Source organism: Piliocolobus tephrosceles, chromosome 16 (genome assembly GCF_002776525.5).
Source record: "Piliocolobus tephrosceles isolate RC106 chromosome 16, ASM277652v3, whole genome shotgun sequence".
NCBI classification, from domain to species: Eukaryota; Metazoa; Chordata; class Mammalia; order Primates; family Cercopithecidae; genus Piliocolobus; species Piliocolobus tephrosceles.
In genome coordinates this window covers 26965005-26983895 of record NC_045449.1, presented here as the reverse complement: position 1 = coordinate 26983895, position 18891 = coordinate 26965005, and the positions used below count along the sequence as shown (strand labels likewise).

Sequence of the window (18891 nt, the reverse complement as noted above, 5' to 3'; positions counted from 1 at the left end):
CAAGATGCCAGGGATCCAGAAGTGAACAACACCATCTCTGCCTTTGAGGAGCTCATGGTCTAGGGGAAGGAATGACAATTCAGACCATCTTGGAAAGAGTGTTCCTTCCAGATGGGACAGGAACACATGTGCAAGGCCTGGGTGATGACTGGCAGCATTTCAGTTGGCACAGTGAGACAGACTAACCACAGTCAAGATCCAGCAGCAACTAGGCTGGGCACAGTGGCCCACGCCTGTAAGCCCAACACTTTGAGAGGCCAAGGTGGGAGGACCACTTGAACACAGGAGTTCAAGATCAGCCTGGGCAACATAGTGAGACCCCATCTCTTTAAAAAAAAAAAAAAAAAAGGCCGGGTACAGTGGCCCACACCTATAATCCCAGCACTTTGGGAGGCCAAGGCAGGCAGATCACAAGGTCAGGAGATCAAGACCATCCTGACTAACATGGTGAAACCCCCTCTCTACTAAAAATACAAAATTAGCCAGCGTGGTGGTGGGTGCCTGTAGTCCCAGCTACTCAGGAGGCGGAGGCAGGAGAATGGCGTGAACCTGGGAGGCAGAGCTTGCAGTGAGCCGAGATCACACCACTGCACTCCAGCCTGGGCAGCACAGCGAGACTCTGTCTCAAAAAAAAAAAAAAAAAAAAATCCAGCAACTCCATCAGTTAACATGTGAAAAAACAAGGCTCAGAGATAGTGACCAGTCACAGTTAGTGGCCATGCTGAGACAACAGCTCAGGTCTCTAATCTGCCTGACCTGCTCCATTCACTGGGTCATGTGGTCGTTCTGGCTCTATTTGTTGTTTGTTTGTTCTTGTTTTGTTTTGTTTTTTGAGATGGAGTCTTGCTCTGTCAACCAAGCTGGAATGTAGTGGCATGATCTTCGCTCACTGTAACCTCTGCCTCCTGGGTTCAAGCAATTCTCCTGTCTCAGCATCCCGAGTAGTTGGGATTACAGGCATGTGCCACCACACCGACTAATTTTTGTATTTTTAGTAGAGATGGGGTTTCACCATGTTGGGCAGTGTGGTCTTGAACTCCTGAACTCAAGTGATCCATCCCTTGGCCTCCCAAAGTGTTGGGATTACAGGCATGAGTCACTGTGCCTGGCCATGTTCTGGCTCTATTTGTAAGAGCTACGGATGTTTAAAGAAAAATATGTTCTCAAAACAAGTGCAGGTATTAAAGATACATCTTATAACTTAATAATTCAAAGTTTTCCCTTAAAGTCAATTAAAGGGAGGTTTCTCTTTCCTGGTATAAGAAGAGACCTAGGCCCGGCACGGTGGCTCAAGCCTGTAATCCCAGCACTATGGGAGGCCGAGGTGGGAGGATCACGACGTCAGGAGTTCAAGACCAGCCTGGCCAATATGATGAAACCCTGTCTCTGCTAAAAATACAAAAATTAGCTGGGGGTGGTAGCATGCACCTGTAATCCCAGCTACTTGGGGTGCTGAGGCAGGAGAATTGCTTGAACCTGGGAGGCGGAGGCTGCAGTGAGCCGAGATCATGCCACTGCACTCCAGCCTGGGTGACAGAGTGAGACTCCATCTCAGGAAAAAAAAAAAAAAAAAAAAAAGAGAGAGACCTGTTCTGCTCCAAAATCCTCAGGACTGGGAGATGGGACCCCAGGTTTACCCCAGGTTTTCTGACCCTGTGAACGCCTGCCTCCCTATACTACCTGTGACTAGATCTTGCTGCTAAAATTGTGGGGTGGGGTGTCTAGCTGTGTGCATATTACCAGAAAAGATTGTAACATGACTATTACTAAATCAATCGGGTGCTTCCAACTTTATACAGCACTTTAACACCCACTGTCTCATTTAAATTGAGCAGACATCTCCCAGGAAGCTCCCGGGGGATGCTGTATGTCAGGAAGTAACAGCCTTTAACAGGGAGCCTGGGCCCTGCCTCGGTCTCCGCCTTGCTGCTGACCACAGGGCCCTGCCTGGAGGCCCAGCTGTGCTGCAGAGGAACTGTGGGCAACACATGGGCACCCGCTTACTCAGGAGTGCACCTGCGAGGTAGTTCAGGCAGGTTAGGCTGTGTCCTAAATTCCTACTATGCTAGAATCTTCTACCCACCACTGACTGCTAGCTGAAGGATTCTAGGGAGATTAGAGGTGTCAGGAGAAGTCACTGGAAAGGGAGCTGAGTGACAACATCAGATTCCCAGGCGGAGGGGCCTTACAGGCTTTTCTAGAACCATGTCCTGTTTTACAGTCTCAGAACCTAAGACTAGCAGAGGCCAGGGGAGGAACTCAGGGCTCCTGCCTCCTAATCTGAGCTCTTCTTTATCACACTGGCTTCTGGATTCCCAGGCCTACAGTGTGTCTCTGAGTAACAGGTCACTTTTTTTAGGTGACTTTTTTTTTTTTTTTTTTTTTTTTTTTGAGACAGGGTCTCACTCTGTTTCCCAGGTTGGAGTGCAGCGGCGCAATCTTGGCTCACTGTAGCCTTGACCTCCTGGGCTCAAGTGATCCTCCCACCTCAGCCCCCAGAGTAGCTGAGACTACTGGCAAGCACCACCTAGCCTGGCTAAGATTTTTATTTTTCGTAGAGATAAGGTCTCACTATGTTGTCCATGTAGATCTCAAACTCCTGGCCTCAAGTGATCCTCCCACTTTGGCCTCCCAAAATGCTGGGATTACAGATGTGAGCCAATCAATACACCTGGCCAACAGGTCACTTTGCTGCGATCTCCCTAGATGCTGGCCAGCTGTCCCTATCTCCTGTCTACTGCTATCTCTGTTACACCAGGCAAGAGCCCCTTGTTCAAAATCCATAGACTTGGAGAATCCTCCCAGGACTCTTCCTGGCAGGCGTTGACCCATCAAAGGAACTACTGGAGAAAGGACCACGGCCAGCCCTGTGGGCCTCAGCTGGGGGCATCCAAGCCCTGTCCACGGTGAGCACACTGTTTTTGGTTCCAGGAGGCAGAGGATGGAGCAAGGAGGCTTTGGCTATTCTCCTTCCTCAGCTTGAGGCACCAAGAGAAGTCAGGGGGCAGTCCTGGAAAGAAGGCAGAGAGTCCCAACCCACGTGCAGCCACTGGCTTGGGATGCCTGGGCAGGGAAGCCCCCGTGGCTGTTGTCACCCCTGGCTTACGAGTGGATGTGAGTGAAGCATGACAGCCATCCTGCTGCTCCTTATCCCTGTGAGAACGAAGCCTGGGGCAAGCCAGACAAGGTAAGCAGCCTGTACCAATGGTAATCTTCACCCGAGCAGAGGTGTTCATTCAGGTCTCTTCACCAGAAAGCACCCTCCCCTGGAGGTGCAGCCAATTCGGGATTAGCTCTTGCACCTGCTTTAGAGGCTCTGGGGAAGGGAGGCTCATGGGACAACCCTCTTGGTCATTGTGGGTCTTTCTGCTGAGCAATGGGAATGATGGCGTCATTGGGGCCAGAGTCACCCCCTTCCCAGTTCCCACTCCAGGGCCAGGCACCTCCAGGGCTTTCTCCAGGCTAAGTGTGAGCTCCTTCACTTCTCTGGAGAGGCTGCAGAAGAGAAGACACCACAAAGGCTTGGTGTCTGGGGTCTCTCCTCTCCCATCAAAGGGCTTCTACCATATAAAAGCCTCCAGACTGCTGCTCAAGGGACATGGACCTGGGTGGTCACCTAGTCAGCTGGTAGGTTTTTATCATGAAGTGGGAGGCACCAGTGAAAACTGATTGTGCTCCAGCCCCAAAACAGGCTACAGGGCTCTATAAATAGAAACTATAATTATCGCCACAGTTCTCAAGAAGACCCTCTATATATATGGAGACCAGACTGGGAGGAACTCACACACAGCGAGGGCACTCACACAGTTATGGACAATAAATCTGGTGGCTTGACATCCCTTTTTGCTCTAGTGGCCAAAGCAAAAGCTCTAGGAAGCCACTAGGAAGCACTAGAATAAATTTTCAAGCCACCTCTAGCAAGTACATGGAATCAAATGCTGTGTATGTGTGTGCTGTTCTCACTGCTGGCTTTTAGCATTTTCCTTCTTATATAATTTTCCCTTTCCCATTCACTCTCGATAATTTACATAATTTTGGTATTAAATGAGTTTCAAGCAGCTATCTCAAATCCTGTGTCTAGGTAGATAAAAATAAACTAAAAACTATATTTCAATCCAGGCTATCTTGACCACTTGTTTTTCTGTAGGGTCTCTTGACAGAGCAAAAGAAGACAGGTACTCACCCTGCATGCATGAAGATGTATGTCAGGTAGCGCCAAGCCTGTGCTCGCAGCTGTGGATGGTAAACCAGGGAGTTCTTCAAGTAACGTGGATGAGTTACCTGCAGTACAAATTGACCTAGCGACACCCCATTGTAGAGGAAAAAGGCAACCTGGACAGAACAGAGAGAGTCTGTTACTAGGTGCACACTGCCCAGGAAACTTCCTGTTGTGCTGACTAGCACTGGGAGTCCCTACGGGAAGTTATCACCTTTTCTTCTCAGAGAAAGAGGGATACCCCACAGCCAGTACCCAACTGAGCAATTTTTCTTTTTTTTTTTTTTTTTTTGAGATGGAGTTTCGCTCTTGTTGCCCAGGCTAGAGTGGAGTGCAATGGCACAATCTCGGCTCACGGCAACCTCCGCCTCCTGGATTCAAGCAATTCTCCAGCCTCAGCCTCCTGAGTAGCTGGGATTACAGGCATGCACCACCACGCCCAGTTAATTTTGTATTTTTTAGTAGAGATGGGGTTTCTCCATATTGGTCAAGTTGGTCTTGAACTTCCAACCTCAGGTGATCTGCCCCCCTTGGCCTTCCAAAGTGCTGGGATTACAGGCGTAAGCCACCATGCCCAGTCTAAGCTGAGCTTTTAACCACCCCTCACCCACTTCTGTTTGCTTATTTTGTGTCAAATGGAAACAAAATGGTCCTGGGGTCTCTTTGTCCACACTTCCTCCATGCTAAGTAGAAAAGATTTGGAGGATTTTGAACTTTAATTCCAGTGATAACTCACATACCCACTTGGGAGATGACAAATTCCACACAGGTTAATTTCTTTAAAAGCTATAGTGAAATAAACATAAAATTTACCATCTTAATCAGTTTTTTGGGGTTTTTTTGAGACAGGGTCTTGCTCTGTCGTCCAGGCTGGAGTGCACTGATGCAATCTTGGCTCACCGCAACCTCCGCCTCCTGGATTCAAGTGATTATCCAATCTCAGCCTCCCAAGTATCTGGGATTGCAGGAGTGCACCACCATGCCCAGCTGATTTTTGTATTTTTAGTAGAGATGGGGTTTCACCATGTTGGCCAGGCCAGTTTAGAACTCCTAACCTCATGTGACCTGCCCACCTTGGCCTCCCAAAGTGCTGGGATTACAAGCATGAGCCACTGCGCCCGGCCTTAATCAGTTCAGTGGCATGAAATGACATTCATGTTGCTGTGCTACCATCACTGCTATCCATCCACAGAACTCTTCATTTGCAAAACTGAAACTCTGTACCCACTGAACAATGACGTCCCACCCCCTCCTCCCTCCAGCCCCTGGCAACCACCATTCTACTTTCTGTCTCCATGAATTGACTACTCTAGGTACCTCATATAAGTGGAATCATACAGTATTTGTCTTTTTGTATCTGGCTTATTTCACTTGGTATAATATTTTCAAGGTTCATCCATGTTGTAGCATGTGATCTCGCTCTGTTGCCCTGGCTAGAGTGCAGTGGGGCAATCTCAGCTTGCAACTTCTACCTCCCAGGCTGGTCTTGAACTCCTGGGTTCAAGCGATCCTCCTGCCTCCTCAAGTGCTGAGACTACAGGCATGAGCCACTGCACCCAGCCTTCCCTTCCTTTTTTTTGAGATGGAGTCTCGCTCTGTCGCCCAGGCTGGAGTGCAGTGGCATGATCTCAGCTCACTGCAACTTCTGCCTCCCGGGTTCAAGCAATTCTCCTGCCTCAGCCTCCCAAGTAGCTGGGATTAGACGTTGGCCACCATTCCCAGCTAAGTTTGTATTTTTAGTAGAGATAGGGTTTCACCATGTTAACCAGGCTGGTCTCGAACTCCAGACCTCAGGTGATACACCTTCCTCGGCCTCCCACAGTGCTGGGATTACAGGCGTGAGCCACCAGGCCCAGCCTCCACTGTGAACATAGACCACATTTTGTTTATCCATTCGTCTACTGACGGACACTTGGGTTGCTTCTAGCTTTTGACTATTGTGAATAATGCTACTATGAATATGGGCGTATCAATATCTCTTCCAGTCCCTTTCAATTCTTTTGAGATATAGTCAGAAGTGGAATTGCTGGATCATATGGTAATTCTATGTTTAATTTTTTGAGGCAACACCAGACTGTTTTCCATAGCAGCTGCACCACTTTACCTTCCCACCAACAGTGCACAAGGCCTCCAGTTTCTCCACATTCTCACTAACATTCCACAGAAGTTGATTTTGCACACGTGACTGAAGTATACTTGTTTAATCTCTAAAAGGGTATTTATCTTAACTCTTTTTTTTTTTCTGGGACTCCTGCTAAAATGTATCGTTTACGTCCCTGTGTTCTTAATCAGGGCATATGCATAACTGTTTAAGAATATCTCAGGTATGAGCTGGGCGCAGTGGCTCACGCCTGTAATCCCAGCACTTTGGGAGGCTGAGGCGGGCAGATCATGAGGTTAGGAGTTTGAGACCAGACTGACCAATGTGGTGAAACCCTGTCTCTACTAAAAATACGAAAATTAACCAGGCTTGGTGGCAGGCACCTGTAACCCCAGCTACTCAGGAGGCGGAGGCAGGAGAATTGCTTGAATCCAGGAGGCGGAGGTTGCAGTGAGCCAAGATTGCGGCACGGCATTCCAGCCTGGGTGACAGAGCGAGACTCCGTCTAAAAAAAAAAGAAAGAATATCTCAGGTATTGATCTGGGCTATAAGAGTGATATTTTCTCCGGCAACCCCAGGAAGATGGCATTTTTTGTTTGCTTTTGTTTTTGTTTTGAGATACAACCTTGTTCTGTCACCCAGGCTGGAGTGCAGTGGTACAGTCTCACTGCAACCTCTGCCTCCTGAGTTCAAGCAAGTCTCATGCCTCAGCCTCCCAAGTAGCTGGGATTACAGGCACCCACCATGACACATGACTAATTTTTGTAGTTTTAGTAGAGACAGGGTTTCACCATGTTGCTCAGGCTGGTCTTGAAATCCTGACTTCAATGATTCACCCGCCTCAGCCTCCCAAAGTGCTGGAATTACAGGCGTGAGCCACTGCGCCCAGCCAGGATAGTGTTTTTGCTCGTACACCCAAGGCTCTAAATTCTTTTTTTTTCTTTTTTTCTTTTCTCTCTTTTTTTTTTTTTTTTTTTTTGAGACAGAGTCTTGCTCTGTTGCCCAGGCTGGAGTGCAGTGGCACTATCTTGGCTCACTGCAACCTCTGCCTCCTGGGTTCAAGCAATTCTCCTGCCTCAGTCTCCCCAGTAGCTGGGATTACAGGTACCCACCACCACACCTGGCTAATTTTTGTATTTTTAGTAGAGACAGGGTTTCACCATGTTGGCCAGGCTGGTCTTGAACTCCTAACCTCAAGTGATCCGCCCACCTCAGCCTTTGAAAGTGCTGGGATTATAGGTGTGAGCCACTGCATCCGGCTAAGCCCCCCAAATTCTTGTATGCTTTTTCCTTTTTTTTTTTTTTTTTTTTTCTTGAGACAGGATCTCGCTCTGTCACTCAGGCTGGAGTGCTGTGGTATGGACACAGTTCACTGCAGCCTCGACCTCCTGGGCTGAAGCAATCCTCTTGCCTCAGCCTCCCATGTAGCTAGGACCACAGGCATGCACCACCACACCTGGCTAATGTTTTGATTTTTTGTAGAAACAGAGTCTCACTTTGTTGTCCAGACTCGTCTTGAACTCCTGGGCTCAAGAGATCCTCCCACCTTGACGTCCCAAAGTGCTGGCATTACAGATGTGAGCTACCGCACTCAGCCAATTATTGTATTTCTTTAAGATTCAGGTCTGCTTTAAACTTTTCTTTTGTCACTTCCTTCACTGCCAGGCTGTCGGCTACTATTTCTTATTGCTTGCTGGTAGTAGACCCCTTGGTTTCTTTGCACCATGTCCCCCCTATTTTCTATTCATCATGGAATCCAAAAGCCAGGTTACTTCTTTTGTATAGAAGACAAAAGCCTTGGGCGTTATAGCACAAGGGCTTTGAGATCGTTATTTTAGCTATTTGAGCACTTCCCAGTTTTTCTAGATTGGCGGTTTGGGTTTACATAGCTGAGGTTCATATGAAACAATCTGGACACAAAATCACTCCTCTTGATCAACCTGGGCAAACTGAATTATCTGGTCCTCAGTTTCTTTATCTGGAAATGGGTACCAATACCCAGACTTCCAGAGTGGCCATGAGGTTTAAAAGTGATAAACTATACACAAAGAGCCAGCCCCCTGCCCGGCACACACTTAGAGAAGGAAGCTATAATTAATGTCGGGTTAAAACCTTCTGCGCTCGGCCTGGGAATGGCTTAGTCCCCTGGTAGCTGTATTCTCCTGGGCTCTCTGAGGAGCTGTTCTGTCCACCTAACACCATGTGGGTGGCCTGGCAGCAAATCCTGCTTCCAAGGCATCTTGTTATTATTGGGCCTCAAATAGAAGTTAATAAATAGACCAACACAGTAAGCACTTGAAGAACAAGTCCAAGAATATCTCAGAAAAATCGCAACTTCAACATGTACTTGGATGAAGCCATAACGACAAACAGGGAAACGCTGGCCTGCAGACCAGATATTCTGACTTAGAAAAAAAGAACGATGCCGTGAAGCTTAACGATCCTGCCATTTGATTAGGCAGGAACTTTACAAGAACATATGCAGAGGCGGTAATTAGGCCCGTGGCTTTGGAAGAGAAACAGCGGAGATCATCGAATCCCAGAGTGAAGCCAAGCATCCGTTCAGGAGCTGGAGCTGGGGTGGACTGCACAGGTTCTTGAGCGGAGAAGCCAAAATAATTGAGTTTTATCACACATGGGCACCAACACAGCAAGGGGTACCTTTGGATTCTGTTGCATAAGCAATAGAATTTAGCATAACAATAGGCACAGAGGATTCCCTAAGGGGAGAATGTTCTTTAAAAATGTTAAGCCCATATTTACCTGTTCACACTCCCTCCCAGATGTGTTTGTATGATGCTTTTGTGTTCAGAAAGCACCGTAGCCATTCTCTCACTATAATAAAGGTGTCCTGGGAGAGGGAGTGCAGGTCTGGTTATTTCTGATTTTCAGGCGGGAAAATGGAGCAAATGACTGGTCCACATTACCCACCTGGGGAGGAACTAAATAAACCGGCTTTAATGAGTTAGCCTGGCTAGATCTCCTAAGTCAATGAACTTATGACATCATTTTTGTTGCTGTTGTTTTGGGGTGGGTGGGGGGCAGTGGTCCTATGGGGATTTGGCTGCAGTCAATATTGTTGGAAGTAATAATCTTTAGAATATCTTTGCAGTCCAGGGTTACAACACTGGTATCCACTGCAACAGAGTCTGACTTGCAATACAACTATTATTTGATCCTCAACCATCGCCCTTCAATGGAAAAGAAATGTCCCTCTTCCCTCATGATCTGTGTCATCCTCTTGGCTCCTCTCCCCATACCCGCCACTCCCCAAGGCAGAGCAACCCCCTCCCCACCCTTGTTCTTGCCTCCAGCAGCGTGACTGTGATCATGAACCAGGGTGGAGGGCAGCAGGTGTAGCTATCATAGTACCACTTGCGGTCAATTTCCCGGGGCAGGGTCTCATAGGCCACGTGGCGGATGAGTCGTTGTGACAGGCTCAGCCCCTTCTCTTCCAGCAGGGCCTTGCTGCTTAGCCTGCGGTTGCCCTGCAGGATGGCTTGGCGGAAGCTGTTGGAACGCTTGTTGCTCATCTGTGCAGGAAGTGGAATTGGGAGAGGGTCAGAGCTGGGGCCCAGTGGAGCCCCCCACCCACTTCCCAGCCAGCATGTTCCTTGCACCAGGCCTGATCCCGCATTTCCCTTTCTCCTATAATAGTTAATAAGAAGCAGCATTCACCAAGGTCTTGTTAGGTGTCGGGGTTATTCTTAGCCCTTCATGTCTTTTGGTTCATTTGATGATCACCAGTCTTCCCGTTAGATAAGGACTACTAACCTCCCCATTCTACTGGATTGGGAAACTGAGACACAGAGAGCTTTAGGAATCCATCAAGTTCACACCCAGTAAGCCTCCAGAGCCCGTATTTGTGTTCACTATACCTTCCGTCATCCACTCATTCATCATCCGTGCATCACGATTTACTGAGCAACTCCTAAGTGTCAGGCTCACTACCAGGCACAGGGACAGATTAGTAACCAGCAATCACAATTCAGATGGCTGCTGTGGGAGCACACAAGAGGGAGCCCAATCCATTCCCAAGGGAGGTCAGAGGTCAAGGAAGGCTTCCTGGAGGAGGTGAAGTCTGAGTGAGAATCAAAGGATGAGCAGGAGGTAGCACCCTCAGACACACTAGGTTGGGAAGAGGCAGGCAGCCCTTGGTTTGCAGAGAGGCTCCCAGAGCGAAAATCCAAGCTGTGCCTGGGGAAGGTCACCACTCCTGAGGGCCTTCACAAGACCCGCAATGCCTAGCAAGCCCAAGGACTGGCTGCAGAGCTCCACCTGGAGACCGGCTGTATCCTCAGCGGCTTGAAGCTTCCCTGACACATACTGGGTAGAGCTCTGGCAGCCTCACCCAGTGGTCAGCCTGACTCCGAGACCACAGGTGGCCTTGTTGACTCCTGGCCTCCCGAGGCCTCCATTACCTCCCACCTGCCTTCCATGGCCAACTCTAGACCCTTCTCATGGGGAGAAATTCTAGAGGTATGGCTCTCCCAACCCCACACTTCAGCTGTCCCCATGTTTACTGGTGTGGGGATTATTAATATATTCCTGGGACTCTGGGCCCAGCAGTAGACATCAGGTTAAACCCGAAGGCAGGAGCCCTGTGGGCTGGTGAGGTGAACCAGGCCAGACCATAGCACAGCGGTTGCAGGCCTTGTCAGAGGGCAGGTGGCTGGGGAGGATCTAGGTTCAGACCAGGACAGGCAGTGTGGACTTCCATCTGTAGGGTCCCCCCACCTCACATTCCTGAGCTCTGCTGTGTCTCACAGTCAAAATCTAGCTTAAAGTTTGCCCCCTCCAGCAGGCCGTCCCAGATGAACCTTTTCTAACCATTCTCTATCCCCATCCTCTCCATGCATACAAAACTTAGATCTAGCTCTTCTCAATGGCCCAGGAGCTCTGTAAATGTAGGCCAGAGTTAGGGTCCTCGTGCACATTGCGAGCCCAAGACGGGATCATGTTGTCAGATTATTTTGTGGCCACTCTTACCTGTCTCTTTCCTAGTCCCTGAGGATGCACCTGCACAGGGGCATATGCACAGCACACACACACACACACACACACACACACACACACTCACACACACACACACGGCCCAGGGGCCCTGAAGACCCATGGTGGGAGCTGGCTTAGCAGGAGTACACACTCACCATCCACCTGTGTCCCTCACGTGCCCAGTGCTGTGCTGGGCACAGTCGTGACCATAGGCTCAGGCCTCATGGAGCTTACAAGGGGAGACAGAAGTGTAAAAACAGCAAAAGAGGGTGCCATCGCAGTTATTTGGCGCCCCGTGTATTATTTTGACATTACAAATATGGGTACTGAAGCTTGGGGAGGGTGAGTAGTTTCCCCAGGTACTCATACTTAATAAACCACAGAGTCAGGACTCAAATCCAGATGTGCCTGACTCCACAGTCCACGCTAGCCCATACGGACCTGTTGTGCCAATTAGATAAAGGAGGCTTTTCTTCTGGATGGGTGCACCCATGCCAAGCCTTGGGGGGCAAAGTCCAGGCCAGATTTCAGTCTCCATCATCTCTCAGCTAGGCACCCTTGTACAGTATACAACCTGCACACTCACACGTGACTACCCAGGCTGCGCAGCTGTAATGCAGTATGGCGGTCTGTACTACGAGAGAGGCCTGCGCAAGGCACTGTGGGGGCTCTGAAAAAGGTTGACTCACTCTGCCTGGATTGGGCAGGTAAAGGCTCACAAAGGATGCAGAGGAGTTTACCTGGTGGAAGAACATTAAGAGACATCAAAAACATTCAAATACTTTTATTTGATCCTTGCAGCAGCCCTAAAGAGGGGATCCTTTGGCTTCATTTTACAAATGGGAAAAGCCAGGCTCAGAGGCTCTTCCCCAGTGAGTGGCAAAGGCAGAGCTAGACCAGGACCTGGGTTTGCTAGACTCCAGGTCCTCAGCTTTCTGCTCTACTCAGAGCTTCCCCTCTGGTGAGTCCCTTCTTTGTCTGCTCTCCAGGGCAGCCCTGCTCATACAGATCCAGTGCAGAATTTGAACAGAGAAATCCCAGAAATCCCAGCAGTAACAAGTAACTGGCTGTCTTGAGCTGACACAGAGGCTCCATTGACCCCTGGCTGGAGAGAAGCCACTCCTGGCCCCGCGTGCCCGACTCTGCCCTATGACCAAGCAGGGTACCTTGCAACAAACACACAGGTGCTAGGGCTGGGGCTGTGGATGAGCCTGGGCAGGCTCAAACCTTTGGCCTGGGCTTTGGTTGCACTGCCGGGTTCCAAGTCACAGGACTCACCCCCACTGCCTATCCTGTGAATCCTGACTGCCCCCTCCCCTGCTCAGCTCAGCCCTGTCCCTTGCCCTCCACAAGGTCTGCTATCTGGGTCCACTCTGAACAGCAGTCGATTCCTCCACTCCTAAATGCCCCACAGCAGCTCCCTGCAATCACGCCAACCCTTGGACCAAGGCTGGCCCTCAGCCATGAGGTTGTTGAAACATCTCCTCTTCCTGGGCATCCACATCAGAGCACTCATGTGGCACAATGACAGGCTCCAGTGGTGGCAGCTCCCCCATCACTGGTGCCTTTGAATTCTAGGAGCCTGGGGCACTTCACACAAGTTATTTCACTCTTGCTCCCTCCATGGGTGACATGAAGAGAGGTGACCAGCTCCATCTCACCAATAGGGAAACCCAGCAAAAACTTTGGGTCTTATTTTCAACCTGCTTGTTCATGCCACTTTTTTACTGATGTCACCTGCATCCCATGGTGGGTAAAATACTGCCTGCTTAACCCCACTGAACCCCAGTCCACAGCAGCCCCTGAAACAGCACAGCATTAACCCTCAGTGAGGGGAAGTCTCTGCTCTGAGATACAGGCCACTGGGCAGGATTCACGGGCCTCTCTTCTCCAGCCTCTTTGGCAGCCCAGGGCATCTGCTGAGCAGATCTGCTGAGCTCTGGCTCTATCACGTGCTGCACTGACGCTCCTGGCCCCCACTCCCCAGCCCCTTCTCCTGCCACTAATACCCTACCTACTCCCAGTCCTTCATTTTGGTGGAACTGACCCCACTCGAAGCTCCAGGGGTGGGGCAATGATTGGTTTAACTCAATCTACCCATCCTACTGACCCAATCTAGGCCAATGGGAGGGAGAACATACCAGGCCTTGTGCAAGAGCTACCCCAAGAAGGATCTCTCTCTCTCTCCTCCCGCCGCTCCCTCTCTCCCTCCCTCCCTCCTTCTGCAAGGTGCAGCCTGAGGGTATGAGGGCTGGAACAGCTGCTGCCACAATGGGAGGGTCTGAAATTGCCTTGAGGATGGGCTGACAAGGCAGAGGGCAGAGCCTAGGGACAAAGAGAAGATGACTCCTTGGTGGCACACTTTCACCTGCAGAAGCCTGGACTTTTTCAATGCTGCAGGCCAGCAGATCCTTTGAATTGCCTAAATCCTTTAAATGTGTGGAAACCACGACCCTCAAACAGGTCCCTCCCAGCACCCAGGGCCCCAGAGCACTCACTAGGCTGATAAAATCATGGTAGCAGATCTGCCCATCCGCGTGGCTGTCGGCAAGGGCCAGGAGTACCTCCTTTTTGTGAGGGTCCAGCTTGGAGCTGTGGCTCTCCAGAAGACTCCGGAACTTGCCTGTGCTGATATAGCCTGTGTTCCCAGGGTCAAACTGAGGGAAAAGCAGACAGCAGCGGGGTCAGAAGGGCACCACCTCCTCTTCACACTGATGTGGGTGCCCCGATCTCCACTACTATTCACTGGCTTTAATCCCCAGCCCCTGGCAAAGAGTCTCAGTCAGTGTCTGGGAGGTTTCTAAGGATCTCCCTGGGAAACATCTAAATAGGAATGACAATCACTTAAAGTCCTAGAGGACCTGCAGACCTTCAGGATCACCCAATCCAGCCATCTCATGTGGATAAGGAAACTGAGGCTCAAAGAGGTTAAACTGCCTCCTCTCACCATGAAGAGGGAAGTACAAATGAAAAGGCAATGGGTGGAGGAAGATGAGAAACTTCTGGGGCCTGGGACAGGGGAGAGGACAGCAGGAGAAGGACGTTTCAGCTGCGACTGGCAAAGGGAAAGGGGACTGGGCCAGAGGGACTCCACACTTGCAAGTCCTTCTGCCCCAGGCCACCCTCCCACAGCCCCTCCCACACACCCAGGCAGGGGGGATTGGTGGGGCTCCCCGGACACACTCTGCTCTGTGGTTTTTGTTTTGCGGGGTGTTTGTGCATGCACATGAGTGTGCATGTGTTTTACACCATGCTCTTTCATCGTTTGCAGCTTTGCACATGAATCTGCCTGGGATTCCCTTTCTTCCTTCATCTCCCTGGAAGACTCCGACTCACCCTTCCTGACTACTCAGATGTGCCTTTCTCTTGGAAGGCTCCCCTCAGGCATGGCCTCTTCTCACTGCGCCCTCCGCTCTGTCCAGACCTCTGGGCCTCCAGCCCACACTGGTGTCTGTCTGCTTTTGCCCCCTCCTTGGACTGCATGCCTCGCAGATGGGTATCACAACTTATCCCGGAGGCTTAGCACAGAGCCTGGCATTATCAGCACTCAACCGAGATTTGTTGGATGAATAAATAGTGGGTGTTCAGATGAACAGACAGGCACTGATTTTCCATGAAAATCAGTTAGAAAAGGCAGGATCAGGCCAGGTGCGGTGGCTCATGCCTGTAATCCCAGCACCTTGGGAGGCCGAGGCAGGCGGATCACGAGGTCAGGAGATTGAGACCATCCTGGCTAACACGGTGAAACCCCATCTCTACTAAAAATACAAAAAATTAGCTGGGTGTGGTGGCAGGTGCCTATAGTCCCAGCTACTCGGGAGGCTGAGGCAGGAGAATGGCATGAACCCGGGAGGTGGAGCTTGTAGTGAGCCAAGATCACGCCACTGCACTCCAGCCTGGGTGACAGAGCGAGACTCCATCTTAAAAAAAAAAAAAAAAGAAGAGGAGGCAGAATCTTAGTCACCTCTCCCAGAGAAGACCTTATCATTTCTGTCCCTTCCCTCACAGAACCCACCCAATGCCCACGGCAACACTTTTAACACCAAGCATCTCCTGGGCGCCAGTTTTCCTGTTCACAAGGTGCATCCTGGAGATGCAGCTATGAGTTGTTTAAAAGGCAAACAGACACTAAGGGTGTATGTGTGTGCACGACGAGGGAGTCCGGAATACCAAACCCACGTTTTCGCGTTTTCTAGATGGTCAATGAAGGCTATTTCAGGAAAGTGGATTCCGTGTGTAGCACTTCTCAGACAATCAAAGAGCAACAGTCTGGAATCCCAGTCATGGGCTATTTCAATTCTCCACCGAATTCAACAAGAAAGGACATCTCCAGTGAGGTCTACTGTTTTTTGTTTTGTTTTGGACAGGATCTTGCTTTGTCACCCAGGCTGGGGTGAAGCGGAGCCATCCTAGCTCACCGAAGCCTCAACCTCCTGGGCTCAAGCAATCCTCCCACCTCAGCCTCTCAAGTAGCTGGGACCACAGTTGTGTGCCACCACAACCAGCTAATATTTAAATTTTTTGTAGCGATGGGCTCTCACTATGTTGCTCAGGCTGGTCTCGAACTCCTGGGCTTAAGTGATTCTCCTGCCTCAGCCTCCCAAAGTACTGGGATTACAGGCATGAGCTACCACGCCTGGTCCTGAGGCATATTTTAAAATCTGTATTTCCAAATCTGTATTTCCCACCTTCAAGCCAAAATGCCAGGTTTCACAAATGACATCTGTTTGGTTCACAACATCAAATATTTCAGGAAACTCACCTACTCGTTGCTCAGTAAAGATCTTGAAGAATAAAAACACCTAATATTTGCTGACTGTTTTCATGGAGCCAAGTACTGTTCTAAGCACCTTATGCATATAATGTCTTTCACCCCTACACAACCTTATGTCACAGATCCTATCCATGTCCCCGTATTACAGATGAGGAAACAGAGGCGCAGAAAAGTTATCACAGAGACGTGAAGTGATTTGCCCAGCAAGCGGCAGAGCCTGGATTCCACCTCCAGGCAGCCAAGCACGATTCCTCTAAGCCATGGCCTGGTGCCTCTGACCTCCAGCTCCAGGGACTGCTCTGATGCGCAGGAACAAAATTTAAGTACCAAAGAGGTGAGTGCAGGGGCCCAGGAGAGGAAGGGGCTCCAGGAGTCTCACAGCCCTACAGCAGGCAGAGACATTCTTTTTTTTTTTTTTTTTTTTTTGAGATGGAGTCTTGCCCTGTCACCCAGACCGGAATGCAGTGGCACGATCTTGGCTCACTGCAACCTCCGCCTTCCAGGTTCAAGCAATTCTCTGCCTCAGCCTCCTGAGTAGCTGGGACTACAGGCACCCGCCACCACGCCCGGCTAATTTTTGTACTTTTAGTAGAGACGTGGTTTCACCATCTTGGCCAGGCTGGTCTTGAACTCCTGACCTCGTGATCCACCCACCTCAGCCTCCCAATGTGCTGGGATTACAGGCGTGAGCCACCGCGCCCGGCCCCATAGGCAGAGATTTTTAAATCGGGAAAGAGCCCCAGACAACAGCAGCTCCAACCTCCTTCATTGCTCAGCTAAGAAAATGGAGCCTGGAGAGGGAACGTGGCAACCGCAGTCAGGGAGGGTCTGTTTCCTTGGTCCCTGGGACCCCTCCCATTTCTACAAGCCACCTGTGCCAACCCCTGCTCCATCACAGGGTTTCACTAGCCTGGCCCTCCTGTGCTGGGTGGGCAGATGGGGGGGTGTGCGGGCTGAGAAGGAGCAGGTGGAGTCCTGGGAATCCCCCCAGTGGGGGGTGCAAGGGGGCCACTGGTCTTCAGCACAGCTTGTGCAGTCTCTCCTGCCTCGGCCTGGGGGAGGGAGCCCAGCGGCTTTGCGTGCCCTGGGAGCAGGCACCAATCCCCCTCTAGGGGCTGCCTCCCAGGCTGTGGAGGGCCGTGGGGTGGGGGTGCTGGGATCAGGCTCCAGACAAAGAACCACCTGCTCTCTCCCTCAACCTCCCCCTCCAGGGCTCCCTGCTGTTGTCCTAGTGACATGGCTGCCCTGTGGCTCCTCAAGCCCCCACCCCCAACCAGGGCCTGCCTGCCCTGCCCCGAGCATAGTTAACAGGCTCCAGACGGCAGAGAACAAGCTGGAATCGGGCCGAGCCTCGGTTCTCTGCCAAAACTCTACCTTTCATGGCAGGGCCAGACAGGCCAGACAATGGGGGGGTCACCGCTACCCTAATAATGAGGCCTCGGGGATGCCCGGAAGACGGCTGGGGGAGGGGGAGGGAGAGGCAGCAATGGACCGGCTGCCTGGGCTCTGTGAATGCACAGGACACCTTTCGACCCCCACCCCCAGCCCCGGGAAGATGAGAGCAAGGGCAGGTGCTGACAATGCGTGTGGGGCGTGGGGGAGAGAGAAAGGGAGGCAAAGGGAGAAAGAGACAGACAGAGAGAGCCAGGGAGAGCATGAGTGCCCAGAAAGCAGGAGAGAGGTGCATCCCATTGCCCCAGAAGGAAGCTGGGAGCTTCTAACAGAGGCCGCACCCCTCACTCAGGGGTAGCGAGGAACAAGGCAAACCTCATGCTTGTGTCCGCCACTAACCAGGGTTTGTGTAATTTACAGTAAACTCCCGAGCCACAACTACCTCATCTACAAAGTGGGCTACCTTCCTCTCGCAGGGCAGCAGCTCAACAGGGCCTGGGCTTGAAGGCCAGACCAGCTTCCCTTGCGGCGAAGCTGGGAGCATCCCGCTGTGATGGAGGTGTGGCCGGCCCTCTCTGGGCACATATCCTACCCTTCGCCTCCTTCACAGCCTGCTTAAGGGGGATGGGATCATTAGGCAGATCCAAACTGTGGTTTGGAGCTTTCGGGAAAACAAGCCCTTTTAATGCAGTTTCCTTGTTAATACCGTGCCGCCGGTCCTGAAGCTCCCCTCCCCCAGGCACCGTGCCCCGGCTTCACCCACTTTGGTAGTGAGGTGCTCCTGATGGGGTCTGGGCTGGGTGGGATTGAGGCGGCCTGACCAGGGCTGCTCTGGGGCTGGTCGGGGCAGCCATTAGAATGTGGGCTGCGAATGGGCCTCAAGCGCCCAGCAGAGAGCCAGGAGCCTGGGAGTGTCCTGGAAGCTGCCTCCTGAATAGGGGTCAGCGCCGTGGAGGGAGGGGCAGCCAAGTCCACATTCAGCCTGAGCGGAGGACACAGATGCACTGAGGAGCTGGCCCGCCCACCTGCCTCGGCCTTTAATCACGCCAGCACCCAGCGTCCGACCCTAATCCTCCAGGTCACAGCTCGCCCCAGCCTGAGGCTTCCCACACGGTCTGCCATCTCCTATCATCGATGCTGGACTCCTTCCTGGGGCGCTCAGTCCACCTAGGTGAGGGAGCTGACCCACCAGATTCTCTCTTTGTATTGTTGCCATCTGGGGCTCCTTCCCCGCTCTGGGGCAAGGGGAGGAAGAGAGTCCCAGGAGGCTCCACTCACAGCTGTTGTGCCACCTCAGGTAGTTCATTCGACCACTCTGCCTCAGTTTCTCCATCAATCAAGCAGAAACTCTTCTCAGGGAGATGTAAGGGCCAGCCACCCCATGCACATAAGCGCGCCATATGAAATTGGGGG

At 51.2% G+C, this 18891-nt stretch overlaps 1 protein-coding gene across 5 annotated transcripts in view; it reads right to left on the bottom strand.

The window, feature by feature from the left end:
- Positions 1-18891, bottom strand: part of RHBDL3 (rhomboid like 3) — a 58965-nt gene that overhangs the window by 26709 nt on the left and 13365 nt on the right. For 2 of the 5 annotated variants that reach the window (XM_023182865.2, XM_023182866.2), the window contains 3 exons: positions 13811-13969; positions 9626-9850; positions 4184-4332 (listed from right to left, as the gene is read on the bottom strand). In XM_023182865.2, the coding sequence (XP_023038633.1) occupies positions 4184-4332; positions 9626-9850; positions 13811-13969 (533 nt within the window). Of the gene's footprint in view, positions 1-4183; positions 4333-9625; positions 9851-10268; positions 10383-13810; positions 13970-18891 lie in introns of all 5 variants that reach the window. The other 3 variants (XM_026452253.1, XM_026452255.1, XM_026452254.1) reach the window with 2 other exon arrangements.